This window comes from Desmodus rotundus, chromosome 6 (assembly GCF_022682495.2).
Source record: "Desmodus rotundus isolate HL8 chromosome 6, HLdesRot8A.1, whole genome shotgun sequence".
NCBI classification, from domain to species: Eukaryota; Metazoa; Chordata; class Mammalia; order Chiroptera; family Phyllostomidae; genus Desmodus; species Desmodus rotundus.
In genome coordinates, this window is record NC_071392.1 from 80,578,524 (window position 1) to 80,596,824 (window position 18,301).

General features: G+C 51.5%; 1 protein-coding gene across 2 annotated transcripts in view; it reads right to left on the minus strand.

Moving 5' to 3' along the window:
- SLC13A4 (solute carrier family 13 member 4) overlaps positions 1-17,517 on the minus strand; it is a 38,501-nt gene extending 20,984 nt beyond the window's left edge. The window contains exons 1-4 of one of the 2 annotated variants that reach the window (XM_024555129.3): positions 16,765-17,517; positions 11,542-11,670; positions 2,286-2,422; positions 315-487 (exon numbers count right to left, since the gene is read on the minus strand). In XM_024555129.3, coding sequence (XP_024410897.2) covers positions 315-487; positions 2,286-2,422; positions 11,542-11,670; positions 16,765-16,863 — 538 coding nt within the window. In that variant the 5' untranslated portion in view covers positions 16,864-17,517. Of the gene's footprint in view, positions 1-308; positions 488-2,285; positions 2,423-11,541; positions 11,671-16,764 lie in introns of both variants that reach the window. The other variant, XM_045191203.2, reaches the window with a different exon arrangement.
- Positions 17,518-18,301: the final 784 nt, after the last annotated feature.

The window sequence follows — 18,301 nt, forward strand, 5'->3', positions numbered from 1 at the left end:
GGGACAGGGCCTGAGGCTTCTGCTGGAGGTGGGTGCACGACTCCCCCCCTCCCCTCGGGGCTACTCTGGGCATGTCCTGCCCCTTGAGCTTTTGGGGAAAAGAGGAGGGGTGGCTGCTGTCAGTGGGGAAGAGGGAAGGAAGATCTGGCAATTGTGGGGGGGCGCGTTGTCTCAGGGAAGCTTCAGACTACAAGGGCTGGTATGGGGTGGGGTGGGTCGGGAGAAGGAGAAGCAGCAGAGGAGGCCCGAAGCTGGGCGAATGCACTGGAGGAGGGCAGAGGGGCCAAGGGCGGACGAATTCCGGCAACCGGTACTGGTGGGCTCAGCCTCCTCGGCGCTGGAGTCGCGGGCCACCAGCTGCTCGTCCTCGGCGCCGACCAGCTCCTTCAGCACGGCCTCCACGATGGGCATCACCATGGCTGTGGTGGACGTGTTGGACAGCCACATGGACAGCAGTGTGGTGCAGCTCATGAAGCAGAGCAGCAGCCTGGAAGGCAGGGCGGGTCGGGCAGAGCAGTGGCGGCGGCAGCAGGGCCAGCGCCACCCCGCTCACGGGGCGCTTCCCGGGGCCTCCCGCAAACCCCGCGGTGCTGGCCTGAGCGCCGTGCCGGTGTTTATCCAGCAAGCCGGGTTTTTATGTCTTACAGTCAGCTTTGTCCTCCCAGGGCTCCGCACAGAGTAAACAGTAAATAAACATTCGTTGAGTGAATGACTCACACCGTATGATGTAGCGGCCTGAAGTCAGAAAGAAGCCCTTACTTAAGCAAAGAACAGCTTTGGTAGTGGGGTCAGAGGGCACCGACTGACAGGTCGCTCTCTCGCCCTGTGGGCATTAGCTGGGTGATGATGTATGGTTTTTGCGCAGAAAGGAGCTCTATTTTCGCCCTTGCAGCCAGCGATTCTACGAGTACCATGGCATTCCTGGCTTTGCAGCCACGTCACCCTACTCACTAGTGACCAAAACCTGGGCCTCACAGTTCCGCCCATTCCTGCCCCACTGCCACCCTGCTGAAGTCACAGATCCCCAGATCCCTGAGCGCCCTGTTTCAGCTCCTATCCTAAACAGTCCCGGCTTGGAGGAAAACAGGTAACTCCCCGGTCATTTGTCTTTGAGTTGTCTGCACAGCCCTGGCTCTCTTTCCCCCGAGAAAAGCCAGCCTGAAGGAGCGTGGTTGTCACTGTGGGCGGAACCACTGACTTTCCACGACTGGGGGCCGCATGCCTATCACGTGGCCCCTGTCCAGGTAGGCGGGAATCCTGATGGTGTTTTTATTTAGTTTGCAAGTGACCGTGAGCCCGCCTGCCCTGGCCTGGCAAGGGCAGAGGGCACCGCAGGGGCTGCAAGGGGCGGCGCTTGAGGCAAATAGAGACAAGTGGAAACGCAATGGGGTTCCTGAAGATAGTACGCAGAGGTTTGAAAGCACCTCAGGGCCCCAAGACGGCGTGAGGGAATGCTACTGTGGGCCTAGGAGGTGGGTGTGAGTGTTACTAGTGAGGGGTGAGTGGCGCTGAATTAAGCTGCAGGTAAGAGGGACACAGGGACATCCTTTTAAGCACACCTGTGTTCATCTAATGACTAATGTTGCAAATTAACCCCACGGTATTTTAGACCCCAAAGGGGTTGTTTGACTCTCAAAGGAGTCATGGCACTTTGCATAAAGTATAGTGAGAACACTGTGCCCTAGGAGGGAGGTGAGAAGCTTCTCCAAAGGGGAGGGGCAGGGCTACCCAGCAGGGCAGCAGCAGGGTTAAGCCTGGACGGTCAGTGCTGGCTTTCCTGCACATTCCCCCGAGGCTGCGACCCTGCCCCCAGACTGGACTTCTTGACAGCAGAGAGAGAAGAGGAGGCTGCTGAGGGCGGGCAGGACATGGCAGGTGCCGGGTCAAATGCTACACGCCAACAGGCTTAGGTCTGGTCAGGGATGACAGAAACTCGGGGTGCATGGGAGGAAACCCTTGCATCTCCTTAGATGACAAAGGAGAAGCCACCATTTCCTGTCCAGCCTGTTCCCTGATGTACCAGAAAAAGGTGGAGAAACAATTTATGTTGATGCGTCTTGTTTGACCTGATGAGCCCCTCCTTGTTTGGTAACCTGCCGCCCTTGTTGTCTGGGTTGCTTGGGTAAGTTATTTAGATTGTGACAGTAAGTGACACCAGAGTCACTCCTATCTCAACTCCATGGTTGGTTACAGGTCCTGTCGTCGGAGGGGCAGGTGGGATCCCCGCGGCCCTGGTGTGTCATCCCATCCCCTCTGGTAGAGACACAATCCAAAGTGCCACTTACATGCCTGGCTTGGCTCCGGCCATCATGACCATGCGCAGAGCGATGCGCTTGTGCAGGTTCCACTTCTCCACCGCCGCCGCCACGCAGATGACGCCCACCAGCAGCAGCGTCGTGTTCTTGAAGTACTCCGCCGCCACCTGCAGGGGGCAGCGTGGTCAACCCCCACCCTGCCCAGGGGAGCATGGGACTGTCCAGACAAAACCCATTCTGGAGCAAAGACTGGCAAACAAGGAGCAGGGGGGTGAAGGTTATTAAAATTGCTAACTGTTATATACATTAACATTTTTTGAAAATTCACACACACACACACACACACACACACACTACCTTGGGCAATCAGTATGCTACGAACTTACAAAGATTATTTCTTTTAACCCTGGTAATAACTGCATAAGGTCAATAGCCTTCTTCACTTTTTTAAGATATAAAAACTCTATGAATATGACTCCAAAGAACAAACATACTTATAGTTTTAATCCTTAAACATTATTTAAGTAGCCCTGACTGGTGTGGCTCAGTGGATTGTGCGCAGGCCTGTGAACCAAAGGGTCTCTGGTTCAGTTCCCAGTCATGGCACAAGCCTGGGTTGTGGGCCAGGTTCCCAGCGGGGGGCACATAAGAGGCAACCACACATTGATGTTTCTCTTCTTCTCTTTCTCCCTCCCTTCCCCTCTCTAAAAATAAATAAAATCTTTAAAAAATTATTTAAGTAAGCCTGGGTTTGCCCCCCAAGTCTCATTTTTCTTTAGCTTTTTAGGAAACTATGTTTATTTTTATTAGAAAATCCATACATGCTCATTATGGAAAACTTCAAAATATAGAAATTTAAAGATGAAATGACCCTGAATCCTAGTACTCTTAATATTTTGGTATATGTTCTTCAATTTTTAAAATATCTGTATTGGTACAGAATTGGATTTATACAATAAGTACAGGTGGGTAGCCTGTTCTTTTTTTTCATTTCACATCATACCCTGATCATTTTCTTATGAGACTTAAATGTATTGGAAAAATTCATGTTAGTGGTGGCATAACATACCATAGAATTTATTTGGCCATTTGCTCTATGTTGAATGTTTGGGTTTTTTTTTTTCCTACTACAAATCCTTAAATTGTTATCCTTACATAATTGTGATTATTTCCTTAGGATAGAGCTCTTAAGGTGTCTTTATAACTAGCCTTAAATCTTAAAATTTAAATAACTCTAAATAATCCAAAGTTCCAAAGAGTTCCAAAGTGATGATAGTACAAAGACTACCCACATACTACCTAAGTACATAATTGATTTTTTCCCTAAACCATTTCAGGGTAAGTTACATACATTTTGGCCATTTACCCCTAGATACTTCAGGGGTAAAGGGTGCTTTATATTATATATGTATATTGCCAAAGAATAGGGATTTTTTTCCTTACCCAACCACAGCACCAGTTATCAACCCCTTCCCACTTTTTATTGTTGAGGAAATTGAGACCTAGGCCTGTTTGGGGTCCACGGACCAACTGTTCCCTGGCTCTCCGCTCACGTGGAACAGTGCCTTCTCTCTGCTTGTGTGTGCTGATCGGGCTTCAAAGCCCAGCTCAGGCCCGGTGCCCTCCAGAAAACTTCCTTGTGACTCTAGCTAGCCTTTCTGACTCCAGAACATTCCGTGAGGGCACCATTCATGCCACCTATCACAGAGCACTTAGGGCTATGCTCGACTTGTTGCTTCATGCTTGTATTCTTCATTTTTCTATGTGAACTTCTCTTGTCAATTAAATTTAGACCATGTTTCTTTCTATATCGCGTTTCTTTCTGTATCTCGCAACACCTGGTAGAATGACAATGCAAAGGTAGATGCTTCGTAAGTATTTGTCACAGACATGAGAATTGTTCCCAACAGTGGGGCCGTGACAGAGGTTGAGAGGAGATATACAAAAAAAGTTTAACTTCTAATTTAGAAACCCTCTTCCAATGAGAAAACAAGAACGTTTTTAACTGTAGGAAAAGTAAAAGTCGACAGAAGAGGAAAGGTGAAATGAGATTACACTGTGTTTGAAGCGAACGGTGTTGACACAGTCACATGGTTACACTGATCATCGAAGGGACAAAAGTCGCGACAGACTCGTGCTGGGAGGTTAGAGGGAGGGGGATGCGGGGACGGAAGAGAACAAAAGCCTCATCTGCCCTCACGGGGAGTCAACTAATAATATCTGAAAGTGAGAACTCAGGAACTGTAATCAGAGTGCATACGAGAATGTGGCGCTTAATACCAGAAGAAGCAGTTAAAACATTTAAAAGTTGTTGACCCCGGGCGGGGGAGGTGGACCTGGGGGGGGGTGTGTGCAGCCGGGAGGGTGGGGAAGGAAACCGCTGGTTTTCCATTGTGAGCTTTTCAGTGTCTGATCTTTACACTCTGCACGGGCCACTTTGATAACATAACAGTCAAAATAAAGGCAGCCGCCGCCCATTCCCTTCCCTCCCTGGTCCCGGTGATTCTGTTGTGTCTGGTCGATGAGTTGTGCGTAGGAGAGGGGACATCTGCCTTCTCTGTGACCATTGCCTGGAGGAAGAGCCCTCTCCTCTGGTAAATCTAGTTCGAGTCCTCACCCCCAGTCATCACTAACACTGTCACTGTGCTCCCAGAGGGCAGAGAAGGCCACCAGACGGGCGGGTCCTATGGGTAGAGATACTGCCCCCTAGCGGGAGGTGGGAGCCTGCAGGGGAGGGCAAGGGCTGAGCTGTGGACCTAGGACGGTTCTCACTGCACCCCCCTCCCTCACCTTCCCAGGGTATCTAGGAGGCAGCTTTGTGGTGGAATCAGTGTTTTTATTTCCTCTGTATACCAAGGAGGGAAGTCCTGGCACTGGTTCCAAAATAAATACTTGGAGCCAGGACCAGCTTTAGCAGGATGTGCTGTTTTCTTATTTTGTTTGGAGCGCTCATGTCTACTCCTGTGCCCTCCCCTTCCTCTGTAAGTGATGCCACATGCTTGGGCAGCGAGCTGGAGTGTCGTTTGTGATTAGGGAGTAACGCAGTCAAGTTGTAAAGAATGGGGCCTCTGCAGTCAGCCAGGACTTGGCTGTGTGACCCTGGGCACGTTGTTCGATTTCTCTGGGCTTCATTTTTTTCATCTAAAAATAAATGAGGCCCTGACTGGTGTGGCTCAGTGAGGGGGCATCCTCCTGAAAAGAAAAGTGAAAGGTTGTCAGTTGGATTCCTGGTCAGGTCACGTGCCTGGGTTTCGAGCCAGGTCCTGGTTGGGGGCGCGTGAGAGGCAACCAATCGGTGTTTTTCTCTCACAGCGATGTTTCTCTCCCTCTCTGCCTCTCTCCCTTCTCCTCCCTCTAAAAATAAGTAAAACCATTAAACAGTGAAAATAAATGAGGGTTATGTGCGCTTCTACCTTTTGTAAAGCTGTTGGAAAGGTGAAATGACACACGCACACCAGCAGGCTTGCCACCGCGTTGACAACCGGGGTCCCTGGCGGTCCTTCCTGTCACTAAGTAGGCCACACAAAGGCGGACCTCGTTCGCACGCAGAGTGGGCCCAGGCACAAGACTGCCTTTTCGCTTTTATAATTAAAATCCCTTCCAGCGACGGTGTTTGTTAGCTGTCTAACCCACTGGGTTTCTTTTACAGTAAAACCCCTCAGGAGCACTGGAGTTCTAGGATTCTTGAGGATAATCTTAATCATTTTCTCAAACATGTTGCATTTAGAACCCACATTTTCACTAAGCCTTCTTTCCCTCCACTTATCTGATTTCCAACATTAATATTCTGCGAGTTGGTAAACTCAGTAATCAAGCTTGTCAGAATTATTTGCCCAGAGGAAACAGATTTTAAAATGAGTGCTCCTCCCATGAGCAGAATGCATGGGTTTTGTGACATTTGTGTTGGCGGTTTTACTGCCTTTTCTGCGTTTTTTCTCAGTTTGCCAAGTCACTGGGTTTGGAGAGCAGAGGTGTTTCTGGACTGTGTTGTAGAAGGGATGGGCTCAAGGAGGCTGCTTTGAAAAGGTGGAGCCAAGCATAGCAATTGAGAGCTTGGGTTCCAGCCCAGGCCGGGTAGCTTAGTGAGTTGGAACATCATCCGGTACACCAAAAGGTTGTGGGTTCGATTCCTGGTCAGGACACATACTTAGGTTGCAGTTTCGCTCCCTGATGGGGGCACATACAGGAGGCAACCGACTGATGTTCCTCACGTCAGTGTCTTTCTCTCTCTCTAACATCAATAAACATATCCTCAGGTGAAGATTAAAAAAAGGGAACTTCAGGCTGCCTGGGTATAAGTGGTTGCTTTATTGGCGGCTCGTCTGATTGGCTGGATGACTTGTGTGCTGTTGGGCAAACTGCTGCCTCCTTGTGGCCCGTCACACCAACGTTTGCCATTGACTAATGACACACAGCTCGTTTAATCCGTCATGACTGGGGCCTCCGGTGAGCTCACGCAGGCGGGCTCTTCGAACAGTGCCTGGCGTGTACGAAGTGCTCAATACATGCTCGTTATGATCGTCACAGAAGTAGCAAAAGACAGAAAGCTTCCAGGTGAGATCAAGGGTTAGGAATCAGGTGCGCCAGCACCATCAAATGGGGGAGTAAGAGAAAAATGAAATGAGGAGCCACAGGGAGCTAAAAGACAAAGATTCCTCCAAATTTTAAGTGGAGGGCAAGTGCATTGGCAGAGCTTACTGACCCCGCCCGGATTGAGAGGCGCAAGGACAGACAGGCTGGTGAACGAAGTCCCTTACTTCACCCGTCCATTGTTAGTGAATTGCCGGTGGCATCGGTTAGTGACGAGCTTTCAAAAACCTTCCTTTCTTTGGACACAATTATGGATTGTTCTTTACATAGGTTTTTAATTTTTTTTGCAGTTTTTTAAGTGGGGGGAGAGGGGTTATGGCTCTATTCCTAGAAGTTTGAGGAGAATGGAAATCTCGCTGTTAACCTCAGATTCACACTCAGAATTGTCTCAAATCCTCACGACTCCCCCTGAGGCAGGAATTTCTATTGTCCTCAGTTTTCAGACGAGTGAATGGCAGTGTAGAGAGGTTACACAGCTTGCTCAAGACCAGTTAGTTAGTGACAAGACTGATTCCAGCTCGGTCCCCCCTGCTCCCACCGTGGACCCCAACCCTGTTCTCACAGCTGTTCTACTTGCTCCTGCTGGGGGCAGCCAGGGACCAGCGGGGTGTGGGGTCTGTTTCCGTTCCCCGACACAGGCATTTGGTGTCACAGTCCCCTCAGAAGTTCAGCCACCAGCGCCCTGCTGCTGGCCTCACAGACCCAGGCTCTCCTTGCAAGTCACCAGCCCTCAGGAGACCAGCAGTGGCCTCTGGCAATGGACCTGTTTGGAGGGTTTTGTGGTTCACCTGAACGATTTTGCAGTGAAGCCCCGTACACCTCAGGAGGGGATGCCTGGACAGTTCCCCGCCATTCCTGCCAGTGCCCCAGCCACGCAGCCAAACCCAGAGTGCCTGGCTCTCAGCCTTTCCCGGGGGCAGGAATGCAGCTTCTGCTGGGCCAGGGTAGGTGGGCTCCTCCCAATCACCTGGGTCACCTGGTTTGAGGACAGAAGCTTTTGAATCACACTCACTGCCTGTGGGAAGGGCCCTAGCCGCCTGGGCCCCCATCCCCTATTTGAGTGGGCCTTCCTCTCCCATCCATTGTATGGATTGGGTCTGCTAAGATTTGCATTAAAGAAAAGGTTTTGTTGCTTAAAAAAAAAATTTTTTTTTCTTTGCACACGGTAACCTAGAGAAGTCTCAAGCAGAGAGCCCAGATGGGTCCTGACCTGGCTCAGCACCTGTGTGGCTGGGAATGCTGACATAAAGAGCCCCCAGTTCTTTTGGGGACTGTCTGAGCTGCCCGGTGAGGGAAACCGGGCTGGGCTCTGGGCCCAGAGGCCAAGGGGCGACTCACTGTCAGGGAGCAGATCTGCCCAGAGAAACACGAGCTTGGCCTCAGAAGGTGAGTTCTAGAGGTTCCTGGTCAGTCCCCATGTGAGGCCTGAGTGGGGGCTCATCTCTGGGCTGTGCCTGGAGGGCTGTGGGTGATGGGCAGCCTGGATTCAGGCAGGTGACTGGGCTGAGAGGCTCAGCCTACATCCCCCGGGGCCTGTAGGCAGAGGGGGCAGCCTGCATGGCGTGGTGAGGCCAGGAAGATCGGGAACAAACAGGGAAGCAGATTCATGCCATAGGACTCACACAGCACTGGGCTGCAGTGTTTCCTTATCCCAGCTGGAGCTGCCTCTCTGCCTCTCTCGACCTGGCGGGAGCTGGGATCCGAACAAGGCTTGCTGGGGGCCTGCAAGGGAGGGCCCACTGAGGCAACGGAGGGTGTGCATGCATGCACGCTCGCTTGTGCGCTGGGGTGGGGTGGGGGTGGGTAGAGAGAGAGAGCAGAGGTAACCACTCCCAGAAGCAGTCCTGCCCCTGGGTGTGCTGGGGACCATCCCAAGCCCCAGCGTTCAAACCACGCTGTCTAGACCCCCAGAGAGCCCTTCGGCCCCCTCCCCTGCGCCAATCTCCCTTAAACAGTAGCTCTTAGCTGGCTTCATTGCCACAGGGACTGTCCCAGGCTATGGCAACACATCAGAAGGGCTTAGAGAACTTTAGAAGCAGACATGATGACAGTGGTGAGAGTCACAATGGAGGCAAAACAAAGCAAAACAACAAAAACCTAAAAAGGTCGAAAATACAGGTCCAAGCTCTGTATACCAGTGGAGGGAGGTACTGGCTGGACGCCCACAAGAACATCACAGAATCTTAAAGTCCGAGGGCCCTTAGTGTCCAACCCTCTGCCAACACACACAGCCTACCTCTCACCTCCCTGGCACGGTCACCTGGCTTACACTTGGGGGACGGGAACACTCGCAGCCTCTTCCGGCCTCCCCTTCCACAGAGCGGATCTCCCTTACGGTGCTTCGGGTCTTTGGTTCTGGTTTGACCTGTGAGCCTGGTGTGATGAGCTGTAGGAGCCAGAAATCAGCCCCCTCTTGAGTTTTCTCTTTCCTCGTGTGAATCTCGTTCTAGTTTTTGGTGTCTTGGCCACCTACCCCTGATTGAGCTCCTTATCCGGAACCAGATACTCTGAACACATATGTTTATCAATTCAGCACATTTCAGAACATTTTGGCCAGTGGGGAAGAGCAAATTTCTGGGCTCATACAATCCCGGTTCAAGTGTCACGGCTTACAGCTGTGGAACCTCCAGTAAGTTATCTAACCTCTCTGAGCTTCAGTTTCCTTCTCTGTAAAGTGAAGGTAAAAATAATAGCCCCTTTAAAGAGATTCAATGATCGAATGCATGTCGAAGACCTCCCACAGTGCCTAGCATATGGGAAATGCCAGAAGTTTTGGCAGCCACATGGTGCTGATGGAAGACTCTCGCTGAGTCTGTACGCAGCTGAGAGCCAGGGTCTTTTTCACGTGCACTGCTGACACTTATCCTTCTTAAACTTCACTCTGGGAGCTTTAGTTTGCTGTCTCATTCTGTCAGCATTGATTCTGTCACCGTCCAGTAGCCAGACCACCCATTGTTGAGTCATCTGCAAATTCAATAACATGCCTTTTCTATTTCCATTTGAGCTCGTTCTCTAGCCCGACGCCAATATGTTACACAAAATTCTTTAGGTTCAGCTGTTCAACCAGCATTCAAGTCACTCAACTATGCTATCATCCAGCCCACATTGGCTCCCTGATTGAGAATTATTTTCCCCCCTGGAAACTGTGAAGGCTCCAAAGGAAAAGTTAATCTCTGTTCAATGACTTCTGTCTAAAAGACCAGGGAAATTAGAGAGCCTTTGAGAAAGGCTTTAATCAAAAAATGGTCAACATGAAGTTTCGGTACTTGACAGAATGAATTTTATTTATCTGCAACATTCCTTCACGGGGAATTATGTAAATCCTGCGCAATGCCAGAAAATGAGGCATCATTGCCTGGGGTCTGCTGTGTTTTTCCATGTGCCTTATGCTGTCTCCCTGCCAGAACAGAAACTTCTCAAGGTCAGGCGTCATTTCTATCAGCTCATATTTTTTCAGCTCCCGAGTTCTGCAGAGAGAAGGCAGCCTAGGCTTTGTGCGCAACAAGCCCTTAATACCTCGTGACCAACAAGTCACCATAAAAATGAGCCCCGTGCAGGCTCGCAACGAGCCGACAGTGGGAAACTCGGAAGCATCAGCTGTGAGATCTAAGAGGGCAGAAATGACGTGTTTCCCTTTTGCCACCCTTGGGGTACCTGTGCATCCTGTATTGCACGTGGTCGATGCAAAACTCAGAAAATACTTTTCTGAATGTTGAGCAAATAACATGAGAGACAAAAGCCACAGTCCCGGAGTCACACTGACCCTCTTATTCACGTGCCTGACTTCGTAAGGAGAGTACACTATTGATACGCCATCCAAACACATTGCAATCGAGAAACATCAATGGAGGGCCCACGGGCCATAGACGTTATACGTCCCAGGGGGGTGGGAATCTGGGTGCGGGGGGGACACATCTGCAGAAAGTTGACATCTGGTGCATCTCATGTACCATTTAAAGGCTAAAGGGACCCACACTTTTAGCTAAGGGCTTTGGAAAGGCCTCACTAAAGAGGATGATGGGTATGATTTTAAAGGTTAAAGGAGTTGGGGAAGTTCCAAGGTGGGAGAATGGCCTGAGTCATGGCAAGGGGCTGTGCGACAAGGGGTGGTCTGTCTGGAATGGGGGTTCCTGCTGGTGCCCAGGCTGGCTGTCCTCGGTGACCATGGCACACGCTGGCGCGGGGGCAGCCGGTGGCTGCGGCTCAGCGTTCGTTAACTGGCTCACAAAGAGCGGTAACCCATGTCCTCTCTCTTATTGGCGCTGTCTTTGGATCTGAGTTTGAAGTCCAGTTAAAGATTCTATTTGGCCTAAACTGTTCCCTGTAACCCAGTTGCCACTGTACCAGACAAATGGCGTAGGAGTTTTCACCCCAAATAGTAAAATGTGTCCTCTGGCTCCCCCAGTACTGCCCATCTCCAGCCCCAGCAGTAACAATGACTAACTTCCTTTTCTCCTCCCAAAGTCGTGTTCCCTCCCAAACCACTGCAAGGGGCCACTGAGGGAGACGAGGTCAAGGGAGGAGGGAGAGGAACGCAGGGTCTGGAACAGCCGGTGCAAAGGCCTAGTGCTAAGGCATTGTTCCGGAGGATGAAGAAGCCTTCCCCTGAGTGCTTTGTGCCTCTCCCTTCCCTCAGACCCTGTCTCACTGGCCTGGCATTGACCTGAGCAGGGGGCTGGTCCGCAAGGGGCCTCACCTCACTGGATCGGAGGACTCCGAAGAACGGGTAGAGGAAGGCGGGCACCAGGGCCGCAGCTCCGAGAGGCACTGCCTCAGATACCCAATACACAGCGGTCACGATCAGCACGTAAGCACACGCAGCCTCCTGGAAGGGGATGAGAGGGGGCAGTTAGTCACAGGGATGGCCACTGGCACTGAGAATCCAGACGAGACCCAGGGCAGAGGAAGCGGACTCCCAGACTCAGACATGGGCACTGGGATGCAGCCCTGGCAGGTGCAAGGCTGGCCCTGGCAGGAGTGTGGTGGGGATGTGTGAGTCCCCTACATAGTTGTGTGAAGTCATGGCTGCTCCTTGGCTGAACAGATGCCTGTCATGTGGTTGGCACTGGCTGGCACCAGGGTGGCTCCCAGACTGTTGGGACATCACAGCTCTGCTGGTTCCTGAAACGGTGGGGAAGGGACTACAGTTCTCTGCAGTGTTCAGGGCCAAGGTCATATATAAAGGTGGCGTTCCCAGCTTTAACTCGGACTGGGGCAGCATATTTTGCTGTCAAGCTGATCAGTCACTAGATGTTCTTAGGGTACTTGAAGGACGGAATCAATTTGTGTGATCGGTTCACATGTGAGCTCTGAGACGCCCATTTGGGGCCGGCCAGTTCCTTGCCACGGGGACCTGTCCTGTGCATGGTAAGATGTTTAACAGGACCCTTGGCATCTACCCACTAGTTGTAGCACCTCCCCAGTTGTGACAACCTAAAATGTCTTTAGACATTTCGTAAAATGTCCCTTGTGGGGAAAATTGTCCCTGGTCAAAAACTAGCGCCCAAAGCAGTGTCTGCTTCTCCTTGCTCCGGGACTTCATTCTGCCTGCTGGGTGCATGGGAAGTGGTCTTTTGACAAAGGAAGTACAGAGCGCTGTCACCCGGAAGGCTGGGAAATTTACCAGCATTTTCCCCAGGGCCATTCGCTTTGCTGGTTGCATGCACAGCCTCTTGGGTGCAAAGAATAAATTAATACAACATTCTTATAAAAAATTAGCCCTCCAGTAATGCTGGCTGCCTGCAATAGCACTGATTAATGGTCATTGGTGTACTGTTGGGGCAGGCCACTGTCCAAGGGCCTTGAGGATGGACTCGGAAGGGCCTCTGTATAAAAGATCCTAGCTGGCTGTGCGCTCCTCCATTTATATGCAGTTCTAAACCCTGTGGGCTCAGCTCTGCCCTGCCCTGAGGCTGGCTGGCCATCCAGGAACCCGACGAGTCTCGTTCTGTTTCTCTCTCCCCTGGGTTCAGAACGAGTATCCTCGCTCTCCTGCACGGAAGTTACAAAAGGTCGCGTGACCAGCGAGACCAGTGAGAGTCATCAGGAGAGATGAGCCCAGCTTGGCTGGATGGGCCCTTGCTCCCTCCCGATTCGCATGGATGATGGGGCTCTAGGGCTTGGGAAGTGGGAACTGACCCCAGCAAGTGTTGGCTGTCGCTCCTGCTGAGAATCCTCTAGAGCCAAAAGATCGCAGAGAAGTTAACATTTTTTTGGAAGCGCTGATAAGACAACGGAATCAGTAGTGGAAAAATTAAAAGGCTCCATTTGGAAAAGAATGCAATTTAGAGAAATATCCCCTTTGTTGCAGAAATAAAACTACCCAAAGAAGTTAGTTCAAAGGCCTTCAGCCCACTGAGCTCACTGACTCCCATCCCTTTCCTCTGAGGAGACAGAGTGGCAGGTCTTGACTCCAGACGAAGATAAAGGGGATAGAATGTCCCTCCTGCACTGACATGAGACTACCCCTTCCTGAGAGCCTTCAGTCCTTCTTGTCCTCATCACGACAGGGTCACACGTGAAGGGAAGGGATCAAAGATGAGAGACAGAAATTTCCTTGTCCCAGGTACCACTTCGCTTTGAATGAGGAGAATTTGGGTAAGACAAGGCAGACTTTCTGACTGTAACTGTTGGTAAGAACTGGAATAGGTTACTGGAAGGAGTCACCGAGCCTCCTGCACCCAGCAGCATTAAGAACCCGACGAACTACCATCACTGTTAGCTGGGTTTTCCTTAGAGCAGAAGGCAGACCAAGAGGCCCCTCTTCCCCTTAGTTCACCTGTGGAATTTACACAGGCTTCCTTTTGTCCCTTCACAACCTCCTCAAAATTCAGCAGGAAAGCTTACATTCGGACACCCCAAAATACTCTGTGAGGTTTGATCACAGGGGCCAGTGCCCCCATAGCTGGCCAATGTCTGGCACGCAGCTCAGTTGATGTTGGCTGAACTGAATTGGGCTCCTCTGTTGGCCAGTAGTTCTCTGTTACCTACTGGAGAAAATATTCAGAGAATCCCAGGCCCTTTATCACCCAGCAGATGTGCAGGGCGCGGTGAGTGTTTGGGCAGGGACTTTTAAGGGACAGTGTTGACAACTGTCCCTTGTCAGTTGTTTTTCTGCTCTTGCTGCAAATAAGGGAGAGAGTTCAGAGTCAGCATTTCCCCAGATCAGACAGCTGCCTCTGCTCCTTTCGGGCAGTGATATTGACCACCCCAAAGATACCCCACCCCAACTTCACTGGAAGGGGCTTGTGGTCTGTGTATCTGCTGTCATGAATGACGGGGAGGCCTTTTTGAAATTGACCTTGGGAGTTGGGTGTTACTTTTATCCCCCGCCTGGGACACCAAAGCCGGGCTCAGTTATGGAATCCCCCTCTTACACCCTCTTCTGTACCATGGTAAACTGGGCCTGGGCCCTGGTTTGACATAGCTGGGCAGGAGAGAGGGAGGTCATTCTAACTCTTCCCAAAATGTCACTTTGAAGACCCCGCGGAACTGCGGACAAGGAGCTGCTCCCCAAGCCATCTCTCTCAGCTCCAGCCCAGAGCAAACAGTCCGTTTAGGACGCTTCAGGGTTAAGTATCAGAATCTAAAAGTTTGATGCAAGGTGGGAAGAACGGTGACCTCACAGTGCTTTTCCGTCATCAGAGAGGGAGAAGAGCAGAGCCCTTGGCGAGACTGACGCACAGAGAAGGCATCTTTGCAGGTTGCGCTGGGGTGGGTGGCAAGCAGGCTGGGCTGTCACCCCAGGGCATCCGCCACCCCAGGCTCCAACTAGCTGCCCCAAGAGCTATGGGGGTCAACACATCTGCCCACCACCAACCCAGGAGCTGACTGGGAAGCTCCGAGGTAGCATATTTCTATTTCTATGAGGGCACTGCTCCTCAGCTGGGGGCGGCGCTGCCTCACCCCTGCAGGGGGTATTTGGTAATATCTGGAAGCCCCGTTGGCTGTCATGATGGAGGGCGTGCAGTGTGAGTTACAGGCACCTAATTGGTACAGACCAGGGATGCTGCTGAACATCCCATGACGCACAGGACAGCTCCCCCACCACAAAGAATATCTGGCCCCAACACCCCTAGTGCGGCTGTTGAGAAACCCTGTCCCGACGGAAAGAGAAACTCATTCTGAAAAAAAGGGGCTCAGTCAAGAAAGGGTGCTGTCAATTGGCCTTAACAGTCCAGCTCTGCAAAAACTATTTATGGACCCAAACTGAGCAAAGGCCCACCTGTCCTTCCTTTTCTCTCCTCTGTTATCCCCACCATACCCTTTCCCCCCAAGTGCATAGGTTATTTTGCCTACTTCAATAATTTAGTATTTTGTGGGTACTTCTTACTAGTCGTTGGTAACTAAGACGCTCAAAGACAAGGTCCCAGAATGAAATGTGGGGAACACAGCATCCTATAGTCGGGGTCCCCAAAGATGGGACTGACTCAGGGGACACAGAGAGTGCCTGATGCCTCTGTGAGGAAGAAGAGGGCAATGAGTCTTCGATTAGCGTTCCCTTAAATCCATTCGATACTGGGTCCAAAGAAAAACCAGGAAAGGAAAAGGAAAATCAGCTCCTTTGGACAAAGCAGAAAATTGACTAGGATGCAAGCCCAGAAAACTGTCAGCAGTAATCACTGTCTGCTAATCCCAGCCCAGTCTTAATCAGCCTCTCCCTGGCACTCCCGGAGTATTTATTCTGCTAAAGATTTCAGCCAGTTTGTTTTCAAGAAGCATCCTAATCCCCTCTCTTTAACTTTATGGCTTAATCTTGGTTACCAAGTTACTCAGGGAACTGTGTGGGGGGGTGTTCTTCCCCTCCCACAAACACGATAACCTCTCTCAGCTTATTTTTCCTAAAGACTCAGGGGTACTGGGGGTGGGGAAAGGGGTAAAGCCACTCAGGGGGAAGAGGAGGGGGGGAGAAAAGGAAAAGAAGGAGAAAGAAGGGGAAGATGAGGAGGAGGAGGAAAAGGGGGAGAAAGAAGGGAAGAGGAAGAGGGGAGGAGGAAGGGGGGAGGAGGGAAAGAAAGGGGAGAAGGGGGGAAGGGGAGGAAGAGGGGTAGAGGAAGAGGGGAGGAGCAAGGGGAGGAGGGAGGGGAGGAGGAGAGGGCAAGGAAGGGAAGGGAGCCCAGTGATGGTCTGAGAAGCAAGCCAAGTGCAGAATCAAAGCTGTAGCGCTTCTGCTCACACGGTGAAAAACTAGGTCATGGACTGGAAGTGGGGGCTCTTGTTTCTTTTTTATCACGTCATTTGGTGTTTCTCCTTCAAGAACACAGGGAAGAAAACACGGAGGATACAAGCAGGGAGCAGGCGGTTGCAGAGGACCAGGGTGAGGTGCTGAGCTCTGCTTTCAGTTCACGTTCAAAGGGAGCTTTGGAGGTGAAGTTTCAAATCCTGGTTATCAGAGCCCTGGACCCGCCCACCGGCCCAAGCTCCGTGCACAAAAGCCCCCTCAGGGCCACACCCCTCCCCACCCCAGTCCTGCTGTCCCCCATGCACTCCTCAGTGCCATCAAGCCAGGTCTCCCTGCCTCTCCAGTTGCTCTCACATACAGGTCACCTGCTGAGCCCTGACAACTACGGGACAAGGGTGTCCTTCTTATCAGCACATGGGCGCAGCCCTGTTGCCAGGGGAAGCTGGCCCACTGATTTGTGTGACAGGCGGCAGGCAGCTCAGCAGCCCCTCCTCTACCCTCACACCCAGCTGGGGGCGCTGGGAAGGGGGACTGGAATGAAATAGAGGGATGAAAATGGCAGTGTTGAAGAAGTATTTTAGCTCTCCCCCAACCCCCCAGGCAAACACTTTCATGTCTTCAAACCCACAGAGAAGCACCTCGGGGAACTGCATAAGCACCCCCTTCCCTCCACCCACCTCCCCTGCTTGACCTCCCACCTTACCCAGTGTCCCCAGGAGGGGACAGGCCAGTACTCACGCTGCTGGGGTGGAGCAAGGGCAGCGGCAGCAGCAGGAAAGGCACCGAGACGGAGAGCAGCAGCTTTCCTTCCCGGAGAAGGCCCTTCAGCAAGCCCATCCTGGACCTCCGCGCTCCGGCCCCCTCGGAGCCCGCGGGCCGGCCAGATAAATGTCTTTGCTCCTCGAGACGCTCTTGCGCTCTGTCCGGAAAGACTTCTCACACCTCTCTCGGCTTCCAAGAGTCCTGTTTCGTCTTGGGGCAGAATAGGAGGGGAGTTACAGCCCCCGCTTGCACAGAAGGCTGCGTTCCTTGCCTCCTGTTTTAGGTGGGATTGGCGAGCATGGTTTTATGCCCAGCCAAAAGGAACCAGGAAAGGATGGTAAACCGGGGCATAGTGGGTTCCCCCTTTGCTGGATTAGTAATTGAGTGACTTCATTCTGGGGCTAGCAAAAGCCCCCTTCAATCAAAATGCCACCTCTGCTGTAGCTGTTCGGCCTTGAAGTCATTTAAAGGCTTTAAAAAATTAAAGATACCAAGAGTACTGCGTGCCGTCCATCAAGTCTCCTCTCTCTGATGGCCTGGTTTGGGCAGTTCCACTTCCTACCTGTGCTCACTGTAACCCCCTTTCCTTAAACCAGGCCCCCACCCCGGAGTTTGTCAGCAGAGGATGCAGACTTCAGATAGGACTGGGCTTCTTTCCCAGGACCTGGCACCTTAACTGAGTTCAAATTTCTTTCCTTCAAATTGATTTCCCACTTATAATTTGCCTTGAGCCTGGGCCTCCGGAGCAGGAAAAAAAAAAGTCCCCAAGACATTCCTAGTTGTTATGGGACAAAATCTTGCTGGAGACCCACCTTAACTTTCATTCACCTATGGGAAGCCAGACAGAGGCAGTAGCCCCACCCCTTCCCACAGCCAATCAGCACGTCGGAAAGAATGAGTCCGTATCTCTTCCCAAGGCACTTGTTGATTGGTGCCAGCAGGAGCCTGCTGATCCTGCAGAATTTAGGCAACTTGCAAAGCTTATTTTTGTTTCTCAAGCATCCTAGGGGCCGGAGTGATGACCGTAAACATATCGCACTTCCCCAGGCATGGCCTTGTCCCAAGAGACCCTAGGACCCAGAACTTTCTCGGGAGGGCTACTGTTGATCTAGTCCTTAGGAAGATGGTGTGTCTGGTGGCAGGGAGAAAATAAAACCTTAATTCTGGAGTAAAGTGCCCCAGAATGTACAGTATTAAACCTTTCAAATTTCCCTGGTGGCAAAGGGCGTTTGCGAAAGGGCCCGAGTCAGCAGAGGGTTCAGCCTGTAAGAAAGACCAGAGCTTTTTAGGGAGAATTGGAAGAAGAGCTGCCTCTCTGGAAAAGTCTAGATGCCAGTGTCATTTCAGAGGTCCTTGGAGCACAGAGTCAGTGGTCTTTCTGGCTGGAGCGGTGCTCAAATGCTCCTCTTGGAGGTTTTCTACCAAACCAAACAAAACTAAACCAAACAAACAGAAGGCTTCCTTTGGCTGGGCTGCAAGGGAGAGATGGGAGGGGAGGGAAGAAGCTGACAAG